Source organism: Triticum urartu, chromosome 1, assembly GCF_003073215.2.
Source record: "Triticum urartu cultivar G1812 chromosome 1, Tu2.1, whole genome shotgun sequence".
In the NCBI taxonomy this organism is placed as follows: domain Eukaryota; kingdom Viridiplantae; phylum Streptophyta; class Magnoliopsida; order Poales; family Poaceae; genus Triticum; species Triticum urartu.
Window position 1 is genome coordinate 537,526,136 of NC_053022.1, and position 12,654 is coordinate 537,538,789.

The 12,654-nt window shown below is 42.6% G+C and overlaps 1 protein-coding gene across 1 annotated transcript; it reads right to left on the reverse strand.

Moving 5' to 3' along the window:
- Positions 1-1,951: 1,951 nt before the first annotated feature.
- LOC125538035 (alcohol dehydrogenase 3-like) lies at positions 1,952-8,361 on the reverse strand. The gene is made up of 9 exons (XM_048701348.1): positions 8,313-8,361; positions 8,083-8,219; positions 7,936-7,982; positions 4,795-5,117; positions 4,616-4,698; positions 4,433-4,508; positions 4,277-4,338; positions 4,096-4,191; positions 1,952-2,230 (listed from the first exon to the last, which is right to left on the reverse strand). The coding sequence occupies exons 1-9, from the start codon at positions 8,344-8,346 to the stop codon at positions 1,952-1,954; spliced, it is 1,137 nt and encodes a 378-aa protein (XP_048557305.1). The 5' UTR covers positions 8,347-8,361.
- Between the last annotated feature and the right edge of the window lie 4,293 nt (positions 8,362-12,654).

Below are 12,654 nucleotides of genomic sequence, written 5' to 3' on the forward strand. Positions count from 1 at the left end.
GAAGCGTCTCGACGCGACTGCTCCCGATCCGTCCCTAGCTCCGCTGCCTCTTCTTCCACTACTACCTCTGCATCGACACCATGACCGCCGCCGCCGCCGCTAAGAAGAAGGCCACGAACGCCGCCGAGGCTGCTGCTGCGGCAGCCGCGTTGGCCTGGCCAACTGGAGGGTATGATCTGTTCATCCCTCGTTTACTCGTACTTGTACTAGTCGTATATGTCCTGCTCATAGATGGTTCGCTTCTATGTTCTATATGTGCTAGTATGCTTAGGTATAGCTATGAGATGCACACGTTTTATGCCATGCTTACTGTTTACTCGTGGATTAGTCTAATCGGAAAAGTGCTAATATTTCCAACAAAGAGAACGTAAGGTTCCTGTTTCTCCTTTCTTTCCACCACCTCTTCGTTCAAGCTTCCCCATATGATAATCAATCATCTTAATTTACTTATCTTTTGAACCAATTTCATTTTAATTTACTTACCAAAATTCTAATCAAAACATAAGGTAAATCACGGACATGATTGATAAACCTTTATTTACACAATCACATTAATATGGGTGGGTATATCACAAGCTAACGCGCTAGAATATTTATATCCCGTTGCAACACATGGACATTGTCCTATTCTTTTAAATCTCTATCTCTATCTCTACTACTTAAAAAGAACGTAAAGTTCCTGTTTCTCCTTTCTTCCCACCACCTATTCATTCAACCTTCCCCATATGATAATCAACCACCTTGATTTACTTATCTTCTGAACCAATTCCACTTTAATTTATTTACCAAACTTCACATCAAAACCTAAGGTAAATCAAAGGCAGGATTTGATAAACCTTTATTTACACAATCACATTAATATGGGTGTGTAAATCACAAGCTAACGTGCTAGAATATTTATATCCCGTTGCAGCACATGAACATTGTCCTATTTTTAAAATCTCTATCTCTACTACTTAAAAAGAATGTAAAATTCCAGTTTCACATTTCTTCCCACCACCTTTTCGTCCAATCTTTCACAAATAATAATCAATCACCTTGATTTACTTACCTTCTAAACCAATTTCACTTTAATTTACTAACCAAACGTCTCATGAAAACATAAGGTAAATCACGGGCGGGATTTGATAAACATTTGTTTACACAATCACATTAATATGAACATGCAAATCACAAGCTAATATACTAGACTATTTATATCACATTGCAACACACATGCATTGTCCTATTTTAAAAAAGAAAAGAAAAGAAGAGTGTTCCTTTTCCTGCCAGGCGGAGTGTTTCGTCCAACATTCCATATTTTTCCTGATGATCATTCCTCGAAAACCTTCTTAATTGTCTCATCTTTTATTTACTTACCAAATAAACTATATTCTACTTCCTCCGTTCTTAAATATAAGACCTTTTAGAGATTTCACTACAAAGCAAAATGAGTATTTAGAAATGGAGGGAGTATTTTTTTTTTTGAAACTAATGGAGGGAGTATTTGACAAGTCAATGAGTGATTATTTAAATTAAAAATGAACAACGTTCCTTTTCCTGCCAGGCAGAGTGTCTCATCTTTTATGGACTTACCAAATAAACTATATTCTATTTGGCAAGTCAATAAGTGATTGCAAAAAAATCATGAAAGAATTTGGTAATATTTATTTACACAATCATATAATACGGAATTATGGCTGTATTAGAATATTTATACACCGTAGCAACCCACGGGCAAATACCTAGTATTTAGAAACGGATGGAGTACATGCTAACTTTAAGCTGTAGACGGCACACTCAGACAAAACACAAAACAAAGACCCATTCGTCTCTCTGAGACCATAGAGATGAACACATATCGGGACAAGTACATTATTATCCAAGGGGGGATTTCAAACTTCTATTTTGTCGTTTGCTTCTCAAGCACCAAATCAGCGAGACACATTGATGAATGATGAGAGGCGGCGATCTACTGGTCCATCCTCATGATGCAGCGCAGGCCCTCCCCCTTGAGCATGAGGTCGAACGCCGTGTTGATTTCCGAGAAGGGCACACTATGTGTGATGAACTTCTCCAGGTCCAGCTCCTTCCTCATGTACATCTCCACGACTTTGGGGAGGTCGGTGCGTGGCTTGTAGTTGCCGAACAAGGTGCCTTTCAAGGTCTTCTCGTTGAGGAAGTTCACTGGGTGGGTCTTGAACACCGCCTCCTTGTGCGGCACGCCCACCAGCACAGCCACGCCCCACCCCTGCATCCACCAGATTGCAACATTCAGTCTAAACTCTTCTAAAGCAGAACCTGTGATTTGGAGTACATAATTTATTGAGGTAAATACATCATTGGTGCTTGAACTTGCCAGGAATGTGCACTTTAATGCCTGAACTTGCAAAATATATTAAACTGGTTCCCTAACTTGGCATAGACGTGCATATACGGTTCAAATTCGTTTCTATATGTCCGCGACGCTGACGATCGCGCCATCATGGCATGGGACTCACTGTCAGGGACAGGGTGTGTGGCCTGGTTTTTTTCAGAGAACCCTCTAGAATACTTTTTCCTTGCAAAGATAAATTATAAAAAATATATTAATAATTAAAAATGCGTACGGGGTTCAAGACAGCAACCTGACACGCGCAGGTGAGTGTGGCTAGCCAGTAGGCCGGCTCAAATTTAGCGTCATAAAAGGATTCATACAGTATACATATATAAAGCTGAACAACATAAATTAAAAAATTTATTCCAGCAATATAGCCCTGTTTATTTGAACCTACAACCAGGGGCTATAGAGCCGACGCACATACCACTCCAACTGACGACATCGAATGGTAAAAATGATAAATTTAGGTTTATAACATAACAAGCCCCTCTCACTAAATTAGACCATGGCGTGGCTCAGTTTTCTTATTTCAAAATTTTGTAAAAAATACGTAAAGTATAATCATTTGTTACAAACAATAGACATATATTTAAAACAAATTACATTAAAAATTTCATATAATTTCATAAAATACCAATGCAATAATTTAACAAAAATACACATAATAAAATTATGAATTAAGATTATATCTTATAATTTGAAAAAATGTTTGCCTTTTAATAAAATATTATATTGGTTTTACAAATGTTCATACATGTAAATAAATTCTCATATAATTTTAAAGTTTCCACATTCTGAATAAAATATTCACGTAGTATATAAATGTGTTAAATGCTTTAAGTAAAAACTGTGTGTTTTCTAAAAAAAAAATACAAGCCTAGTGCGCCCTTAGATTGCGGATCCTCATATGAATAATACTTGAATCATATAAACATGTTTATCATTCATAAATATTTTCAATTGAATGAGCATGTCTTAAAATAACATGTGATTTTTTAATGACATGAAGATTTTTACATTCTTTTGAAATTATGTTTGTTAGACAGTCATATATATTACTTGTACTTTTGATACATGAGAACTCATTGGTTGGAATGGCATCTGTACCGGGTCTATAAGCTTTGGTCGGATGTTCGAGTCATATAGTTGGTACTATTTTTGCTGGTTCATTAAATTTCTTTTATTTATACTTCGCAAAAAATCCCTTTATTTATGTTGTTCCGCCTAGTTTATAAAGGTTATGAATCATCATGAAGCAGCAAATGTGAAGTGGTCTATTGGCTAGCCCAGCATGCACTTGACTAGTAGGTCGCCCTTTCTAACCACCACGGCGCTAGTTTTTATTATTTTATAATTATAGTATGAAAAATAATTGTAGCGCAAGGTTATGAATCATCATGAAGCAAAAAATTTGTCAGTTTTTCTGTAAGGGCCTTATTGTACGAAAAATAATTTTGGAGGGGTTTTTGCAAAAGAAAAAAAACAGGCCACACACCCTTGTCTCCATTGTCCAGTCATTGACAACGGGTGCCATGCCATGTTGGCACGCCTCATCAGCGTCGCGGACGTATACAAACGTCATTTGAACCGTATATGCACGTCCATGCCAAGTTATGGAATCAGTTCAATGTATTTTACAAGTTCAGACACTAAACTGCATATCCATGGCAAGTTCAAGCATCATTGGTGTATTTACCTCTAATTTATTTATAGTAGGTATAGTGCGAGCTACGTACATCATGGACACATTCGAAGGCGGCGATCATGGCGTCGATGTCGCCAGTGCACTCAACCGCGCGGTCGACTCCGCCATTGGTCATCTCGACAAGCACCTGGAGAGCATCATTGCACAGTGAGTCTTATCATATCTGAAGATTGAACCAAGGGAAAAATATTTACCGAGGGACATGAACAGACCTCTTGCACGGGCTTAGTGTGGTCCTTTGGGTTCACAAAGTCTGTGCATCCAAATTCCTTAGCTAAAAAATAATGTAGTACATCATGTTGTTAGGTTCAGTGTTCTATCAATCCAAAAACATTAGCCAAGACATCCTTGTTTTCAGACTATTGTACCGTGTTCGTATTTTGCAGGGTTCAAATCCACACCAATGATCCTTGATGCACCAGCCATCCTGGCCCCTTCCATGGCCTGCTCATGTGAAAAGCATACAGTCATTATTAATGGCTATAGCGCATAATTCTCTCCAGCCTGTAAAAATATGTCGTGGAAGATTAACATCCTGGAACGTTACTCACAGCAAGTCCTACAGCTCCAAGACCGAAAATCGCCACCGTGGAACCCTTTTTTGGTTTTGCGACATTGAGCGTGGCGCCAAGTCCTGAAGAGAAAATGAACTCAGCAACTAATCGAGGCATCCTAAACCATTGTGCTTGATTTGGAAAAATGGCATGACGAGCTATTATATCAGTCTTACCAGTAGAGATGCCACAGCTGAGAACACAAACTTTGTCGAGGGGCGCCTCGGGGTTGATCTTCGCGAGGCAACCGACATGGATGACGATGTACTCGCTGAAGGTGGAGGTCCCGGCAAAGTGGAAAATCGGCTTCCCGTTGATGGTGAAGCGAGACTGCCCATCGCCGATCATCACGCCACGATCCACGGGCCTGAGGAGATCACAAAGGTTGCTCTCCTCTGACTTGCAGTGGGCACAGTCCTTACACTCGCCGGTGAACACCGGGAGGACATGGTCACCCGGCACAAGCTCAATCACGCCTTCTCCGACGCTCTCGACGATGCTGCGACAAAGAAGCTACTTGGTGAAAAGAGATGCCAGAAAAGATAAACTATGAAGATCAGTGTTCAGGATGACTATAATTACTTAATTAGAAGCCAGAGAGAATAAACTACGTATGATTTATGATTTAAGATTCTTCCTCCAACCTACGAAACTGAAACAGAACAAGACAGAGACAGAGAGGATGCATATATACCCTCCAGCTGGTTAAAAATAGATGTCTTCTTAGCAAGTGGCTATACATAATATCTACTGAGCCCATCGGTATTGGATACAAATCTTACGGAATAAATACTTACACTCTAAGACTTTGGCCCAAGTCACCGCTAGGCCAACGGACTCACCATTCTAGGAGGGATTAATGAGGACGAAAGCAACTTTTTTCTAACGAGTGAATTTCCTAGCTGGTAATGGTAATACTACTTGATTTTGGGAGGATACATGGCTAGGCACTAGTAGAAAACCGGCCTTTAGTCCCGGTTCCGGAACCGGGACTAAAGCCCAAACCCTTTAGTCCCGGTTTGCTTATGAACCGGGACTAAAGGAGCTCCACGTGGCCGATTTATGAAGCTCCACCTTACGGTTGGTAACACCAACCGGGATTAAAGGATTTTTTTTTCAAAATTTGTTTTTCTGAATTTTTTTGATTTTCAAATTTCTGAATTATTTGAAAATTTAATCTCTAATCACCCTCATCACCATTCAAGTATGTTCCACTCATTCCAAATCGTCTAACTTCCCAGTTGGTCATCCATCCTCACATTACCCCAGTCTAAGTACGCTTAACTTTCGAGTTTTATTCTCCCTAGTTTCCAAGTCTGCACTTGCTGTTTTCCTGACAATAGTAAGCTGTCAATCCTATTAGTCCTTAGGAGTTGAACTTGAGCATGAAGCACCGTTTGAGTTTGAAACTATTATTCTAAAAAACAATAATTCATTAGTAACACTAATATTTCTTGAATAAGTAGTTCGACCATAGTTTGACCACGGTTTGACCATAGCTTGATAAAAAATTCAAAAAAACTTAAATTTAAGGATAACTTTTTTTCCTTTCAGAATTTGAGAATTCTAAAAATTTGCAAAACTGGCTATGGCGGTCGAAATCGGAAAAGGATTTTCATGCTGAACATTTTGACATTGTATGCAAAAGTTATAGCCGTTTTACTTTTTCATAACACTTTTTTGCAAAACATGTCGAAGTTTATGCTTTTTAATTTTCCTAACTAGTAGATGTAGTAACATAACTACATCTCGAATGATTTTTTTGAAGTTTTTATCATTTCTTTTTTTTTCAAAACTGAAATGACGATACGCGTGGGGGGGCGGTAGAGTTTGATGGTGTCCAACAGAAGCATACTACAACATGGTGTCCATCCAAACCTACCGTCGACTATATCTGCTAGCACCGTCCCAACCAGAGTCACAACTAAGGTTAACCAAGCCAGAGTCACGTTCTATTAAAGTGGCAAAAATAATTACTTTTTAATATATAAAAACAACTATATAAGCAAAGTAGTACTGTTTTAATTAAAAATCCTAATTTAAATTATTCTAAAAATAACCAAATAAATCTTACTGTGACAACAATCTGACATGTGACTAGGAGCAAAAAGAATTAAATTAAAACTATTTTTAAACTCAAATTATTCATAATCTAGGGTTTGAAGCAAATTTGAACAAATACATATTTAAATCATTCAAATTTGAAAACTAATGGCACAAACAGAAACTAGGCAAAATTTTGAATCTAATGCAAAAATAATCACTCAAAAACATCAAATATCGTAAAATATATAAGCAATTTAAAACATAAACTCGATATTGTGCAACGTAAGAGGGATTATGTTGCCGCAGTATTAAATTCGATACATCTTAATATCCAATTTAGGAGATCCCTAGTATGGGAACGTTGGAATGCTTGGTTGCACCTGATTCGTAGGTTGATGCAGGTTCACCTATCTGATCAGGCGAATACAATTCGCTGGAAGTTAACTATGAATGGAATCTTCTCAGTGAAATCCATGTATTCTGACCTAATTGATATGACTCCGGGCCATTGTCGAGGTCATTGCATATTTGGAGGATTAAAGTTCCGCTTCGTATTAAAATATTTATGTGGTTTGTCCATAAAGAGATTATTCTAACCAAAGATAACTTGGCAAAAAGGAATTGGGTTGGTAACTCTAGGTGTTGTTTTTGTGATAAAAAAGAAACAATTAAACACCTCTTTCTCGAATGTCCTCACAATTATTATGGTGATCAATTCATATAGCCTTTAATGTTCAACCTCCGAGAAGCATAAACACGTTATTTGGGACGTGGCTTAATGGAGTGGACGTACACTTAGCTAAACATATTCGGATAGGATTATGTGCATTATTTTGGGCTATATGAAACACTAGAAATTATATGATTTTTAATGGGACACAATTCACTAATTATTTGCAGATTATCTACGGAGCTACAGCTTAGATCCGTATATGGTCTTTACTAACTCATGTGGATTTCAGGGAGCCTTTGGTTATTGGGTGCAACCATTGTGAGACGGTAGGCTATCTTCAGCCGATTTGGGTGGCGAGCTAATAATAGGCTAGATGTGTAGGCATCGTAGCTTATTTTTATATCACCGGATGTGACACTTTTCAGTCTTATATCGCCAGGTGTGGCGCTTTCCAGATTTATTTACTTTCGACTACTGCTCAGTTTATGAGCATCTTTGGACCTTATGACCTTGTTACATTTTTGTTTAATAATATGGTTGTATGCATCGATTGATGCAGAGGCCGGGGTATTTCTTCTTTTCAAGAAAAAAAATATACCCTCCAGCTTCATGGCCCAAGATCCTAGGGAAAACTGGAGTTTGGCCCTGCACAAATCCAAGCAGAACATCACAAAATTTAATTAGCCACTGCCCACTGATACATCACAATATACCCAATAGGAAAACACAAACCCAAGTGGGATACCTTGGCTTCCCAGAAGTAGACGTCAGTGTGGCAGAGGGCGGTGTAGAGGATCTTGACGCGCACCTCCATGGCCTGCGGCGGCGCCACCTCCACCTCCTCGATCGACAGCGGCTTCCCGGCCTCCCATGCCACCGCCGCTGCAAGCAATCAACCATGCAACTGAGATCTCCATCCTCGAAACATCAACCAAAATCCGATGAAACTAACTGCATGCTATCGCAGAAACAAACCTTTGCACTTGATCACCTTCCCGGCGGTAGCCATCCTTGACGCTAGAAGAAGAGAAAGATGGATCTTTGTCGCTGTTTCTGCTTTGCAGTTCGTTGCTAGATTTTGGTGAGGAACGAAGGTGAGGCTGAGACCTGTATATATACTGCTGGTGCTGGAGTCATCGGCGAGTAATTAAGGCCAGCTTGCAGTGCAAGCGGGGATAGAAGATGGATTGTTTTTTCTTGGAGAAGGCGGCCGAAATGAAGGCTCTGCGCGCGTGTCCGCTGGTTTCAAAATTGGGCCAATGTGGTATCTGGAAAACGTTGTGAAGTGATCAAGGGGCTACAGGTCGACGGTAAGCGAGAGGGAGTAAAAAACCAGCGCTGTGGCCGGAGAGGGCTGACTTTGCATTGGTGATCAAAGCCAGGGCGACCGAGAAAATCAACTGCCAAAACAGCAGCGTCCTCGTTTTGCAACGGTCCACGGCCTGGCGCATCGTCAACGGGACCAGGCGTCCCTCGTTTTGCTGAACATTTGTTAAATTGCCTTTTTTTTTAAATTTGCAACTTTTTCAAAATAACTTTTTTTTTCAAATTCGTGAACCTTCTTTTCGAAATTCTTGAACTTGATTCAAATTTGTGAACACTTTTCAGATTAGTGTAACTTTTTAAATTCATTCACAAACTTTTTTCAAATTTGCAAAAAAAATCAAGTTCACTAACATTTTTAAATCCGTAGACATTTTCGTACTCATTAACCTTTCTCAAATTATGAACCTTTTCAATTTCATAAACTATTTTCAAATTCATGAACTTTTTCTAGATTCATGATTTTTTTCAAAAGTCGATTGGTCAAATTGGTTAACAGTTGACCACCAATAGTTAATGGAGCGAACAAAAACCGGTTGCGTGAGCAAGCGAGCGAACGAAATTGGTTGCATGCGAACAAAAACTCTGTTTGTCTCTCCTCTCCTCTCGCGACCGTGACGGGGCGACGTGGTCGCGGCGACCTCTTCCTCCTCCAGCCCCCCCTTCCTCCCCGCAGCCGTCGCTGGCGCCCGCGGCCCCCTGACCTTTTCCTCCCGGTGGCTTTATGGCGTGGGGCGGAGCTGCACCGAGGGCGCACCTAGGCGGCGGCGGTCTGGCTGGCGGCGAGGCTCCCCGATGCGGCGTGGGCGGGTGGCTGGGCGGCTGGGTGGCGCAGCGGCGCGACCTGGCGACGGTGCTCGACCCAGATCTGGGCCGTTCGGGCCCCATCTGGGCCTGGGCGGGCCGGCATCGGGGCAGGTCTGCAGCGTGACTCCCGGGAGGCAGGGGAGCAGCGACGAACGGCGGGGTGCTGGCGGCGCCGATGCCAGCCTGCTACAGCGTGCCTGGCGGGGTTTAGCAGGCCCGTTTCGGGCCTGGTCGGGCCAGGGGTGGCCTGGTATGCCACACTACCGTGTTCGGACGGCTACCGCGACGGTGCCGAAGGCGCGGGCCTCTCGCACGACGGCGGTGCAGGTGGTTCCCTCCCGTCAACCTTGGTGTTGCTGCTCCCATCGCTTGGCTCTTCTCTCCTGTCTTCCTGGCCTCGTGTTGGTGCTCGCAGTGAGACGGCGTGGGTGGCGGCGCAACCATGATGGCGCATGGTGTTGGGCGGTGGTTTGGCTGGTCGGCTCCGGTTGGGCGGTGGGGTTTGATGTGCGGGAGAAATCCTTGCCGGTCCGTCCGGCTCCGATGCGGTGACACCGGCGGGTGCCACTATCCCTTCTTGGAGGGTGTCGGTAGTTACCATCCCCCACCTCTCTCCGCGTACTGGGGGAAACCCTAGGATTCGTCCGGCCAGCAGCGTCGTCGGCGTCGCATTCCTTTTTGAAGGTGCTGCTTAGTACGCAGTAGATCGGAGCTTCGGGCTGTGGTGGTTCTTCCTGAGGGCGTAGCGGTCGCGGGTCTTCCGCGCTTTGTCGAGCTGCCGCTGTTGGCATTTGTTTTTTCTTCTTTTCCTTTTAGGCTTGATGTGCTACTCGCCACAGCATTGTGATGTGTATAATGATGGTTTGTTTTGGAATACAAAGCGGGGAAACTTTTTTTTGGGTAAATTGGTTGCATGCGCGAGCGAGTGATCCGTGGGCTTGTTGGGCCAGTCCACGCAAGCGGCTGCAGCACCAGGTTTAGTAATGGCGCGTGAAGCGCCGATTAGGCACTGCTGGACGACGCTCAGTTATAAAGGCCGATTGTAACTTCAACAAACACTGTAAGGTGGGAGTAATAAAAAAAATTCTTTGACCTCTGCCATAAAATTGACTGTCTCAACTCAAGCTGGCAACGGGGACGAAACCCATCGGGTTTTGCTTGCCCAAACCCATCCCCACGAAAAAATCGCAAACTTGTCCCCGTCCCCATCAATGTGCGCGGGGTTAAATTTTTGCCCGTACCCTAAACCCATCGGGTTTTCAAAACCCACGGGGAACCCGTCCCCACGAGCAGTCAATGAAAACAACAACATTTGGAAGAAAAACAGGAGCATATTACAGCAGCAGGCGACGGCTGGGTGACCTAGGTTTAGGTTTAGGTGTCGTGTTGTGCGGGAGAGAGAGAGAGTACTAAAGAGCGAGCAACACTGCAGCGACCGAGTGAGGGGTTGGTTTGTACTCCAGGGCCTCGATAATGTGGGGCTCGGCTCCTCGGGCACTGTGGCTTTGGGCCACTTGAGTCAATATGGATTGGTGCGTGCTGAATAATGTATTTTGACGGGTTTTGTCGGGTTTTGGGTTCGGGTAGTACTCAAACGGGGTTAAACCCGCAAAACATGTCGGGTTTAATAATGTACCCACAAGCAGGTCCACGGGGATAGAAAGTCGCTCATCCGTCCCCTAATAGGGTAAAAACCCGCGGGGACGCGGGTTTTGGGGCCATTGCCATCTTGAATCTCAACCCAGTGCACAAGTACAAAATTCAGCGAAATGATATGTATCGCCTTGCGCTCGCCTACAGGCGGTCCGACATCAGCTGCGGCCCAATAAGAATAACAATCGTTTTTTCATTACACAAGATCTTTTTTTAGGCAAACTGCAACCGTTCATGTCTAGAACCAGGAACCGATTCGTCTTTGGTTTCGGGAACCAGTCGGAACCTTCCGTTCGTTTTTTGTAAGGTTCTAGAGGGTTTTCTTGAGTTGGTTTTCTGGTTTTTTTCTTCTATATTTTTTATTTTTTGGTTTTCAAAATACACAAACATTTTTTCAATTCACAAATATTTTTTCAAATACGTAATTTTTGTGAATGCATGAATATTTTTGAATTCAAGACATTTTTTTAATTCATGAACAGATTTCCAAAATCCTAAGTATTTTTAAAATCTTGTTCACCGAACAAATTTTCAAATTCATGAATGTTTTTGGAAACACGTGAATGATTTTCAAATTCATGCACAATTTTCGAATTCACCAACATATTTTCAAATTCATGAATAACTTTCATATTCATTCGTGAATATTTTCACCGAACATTTCTCTTGCTCACTGAACAATTTTCGAATTCGCAAACATTTTTCGATTCCCGTTCACTAAATAATTTTCAATTTTTTTTACAAATTCACACTTGAAAAATTGGAATAGTTTTTAAAATTCACAACATTTTTTTAAATCTGTGAAGCTTTTGGAAACTTGTTGAAAAATTGCCAAATTTTTGAAGACTTTTTGTGAATTTACGAACTGTTTTTTTATTTGCGGGACTATTTTTTATTTATCCTTGTGCGTGAAGAAAATGCCTGATGTGAAAAATGCAAAAGCCATACAAAATTTTCAAAACACGCGCTACAGGAGTTCACCGCGAGCGCGACTGGCGCTATAATGATGGGTCGGCCTATATCTGCCGTTGTATCCGACGCAAGCGATCGTGTTGTGCGCGATACGGGACGGGTGTGATCGCTATTAGGGCATCTCCAACACCAACCTGCAAATCTCCCGCAACCGCCCGGATGGCGCTATTCGGACCGAGGAAGCCATCCAACGGAGTCCTATATCGGTCCGTTGGGCGGTCCGAACACGATTTCTCCCGCAAACTGGGGACAAATGTGGGCGAGGTTTGCGGGAGTCCGGACATGCGAAACATCGCTCTCAGCCCCCTGGCCCACCCAAAAGGAAGGTTGAACCCGCGCTTTTGTGGCATCCCACACTGTTTCTGCGCCAAAATCCCCCACTCTCTTCTTTCACTCCCTGCCGCTCTTTTCTCCCGCCCTCTCCTTCCCTCCACCGCCGATGCATGGAACCATCGAAAAACCTGTCGGAGATGGAGCCGGCGGAGGTGCCTTAGGATTCGAGTATCATGCTCGCTCGGAAGATCAGCTCGGAGATGCCGCAAAATCGCTGCGTCAAAGCGAA

Bases quoted from the DNA above. Each gene is read 5' to 3' on its own strand.
- LOC125538035 (XM_048701348.1), bottom strand. From the start codon at position 8,346: ATGGCTACCGCCGGGAAGGTGATCAAGTGCAAAG. The intron at 4,339-4,432 runs GTACAATAGTCT...ATTATTTTTTAG, and splicing joins CCCTGCAAAATACGAACACG to CTAAGGAATTTGGATGCACA. The intron at 2,231-4,095 runs GTACGTAGCTCG...TGGTGGATGCAG, and splicing joins CCTTCGAATGTGTCCATGAT to GGGTGGGGCGTGGCTGTGCT.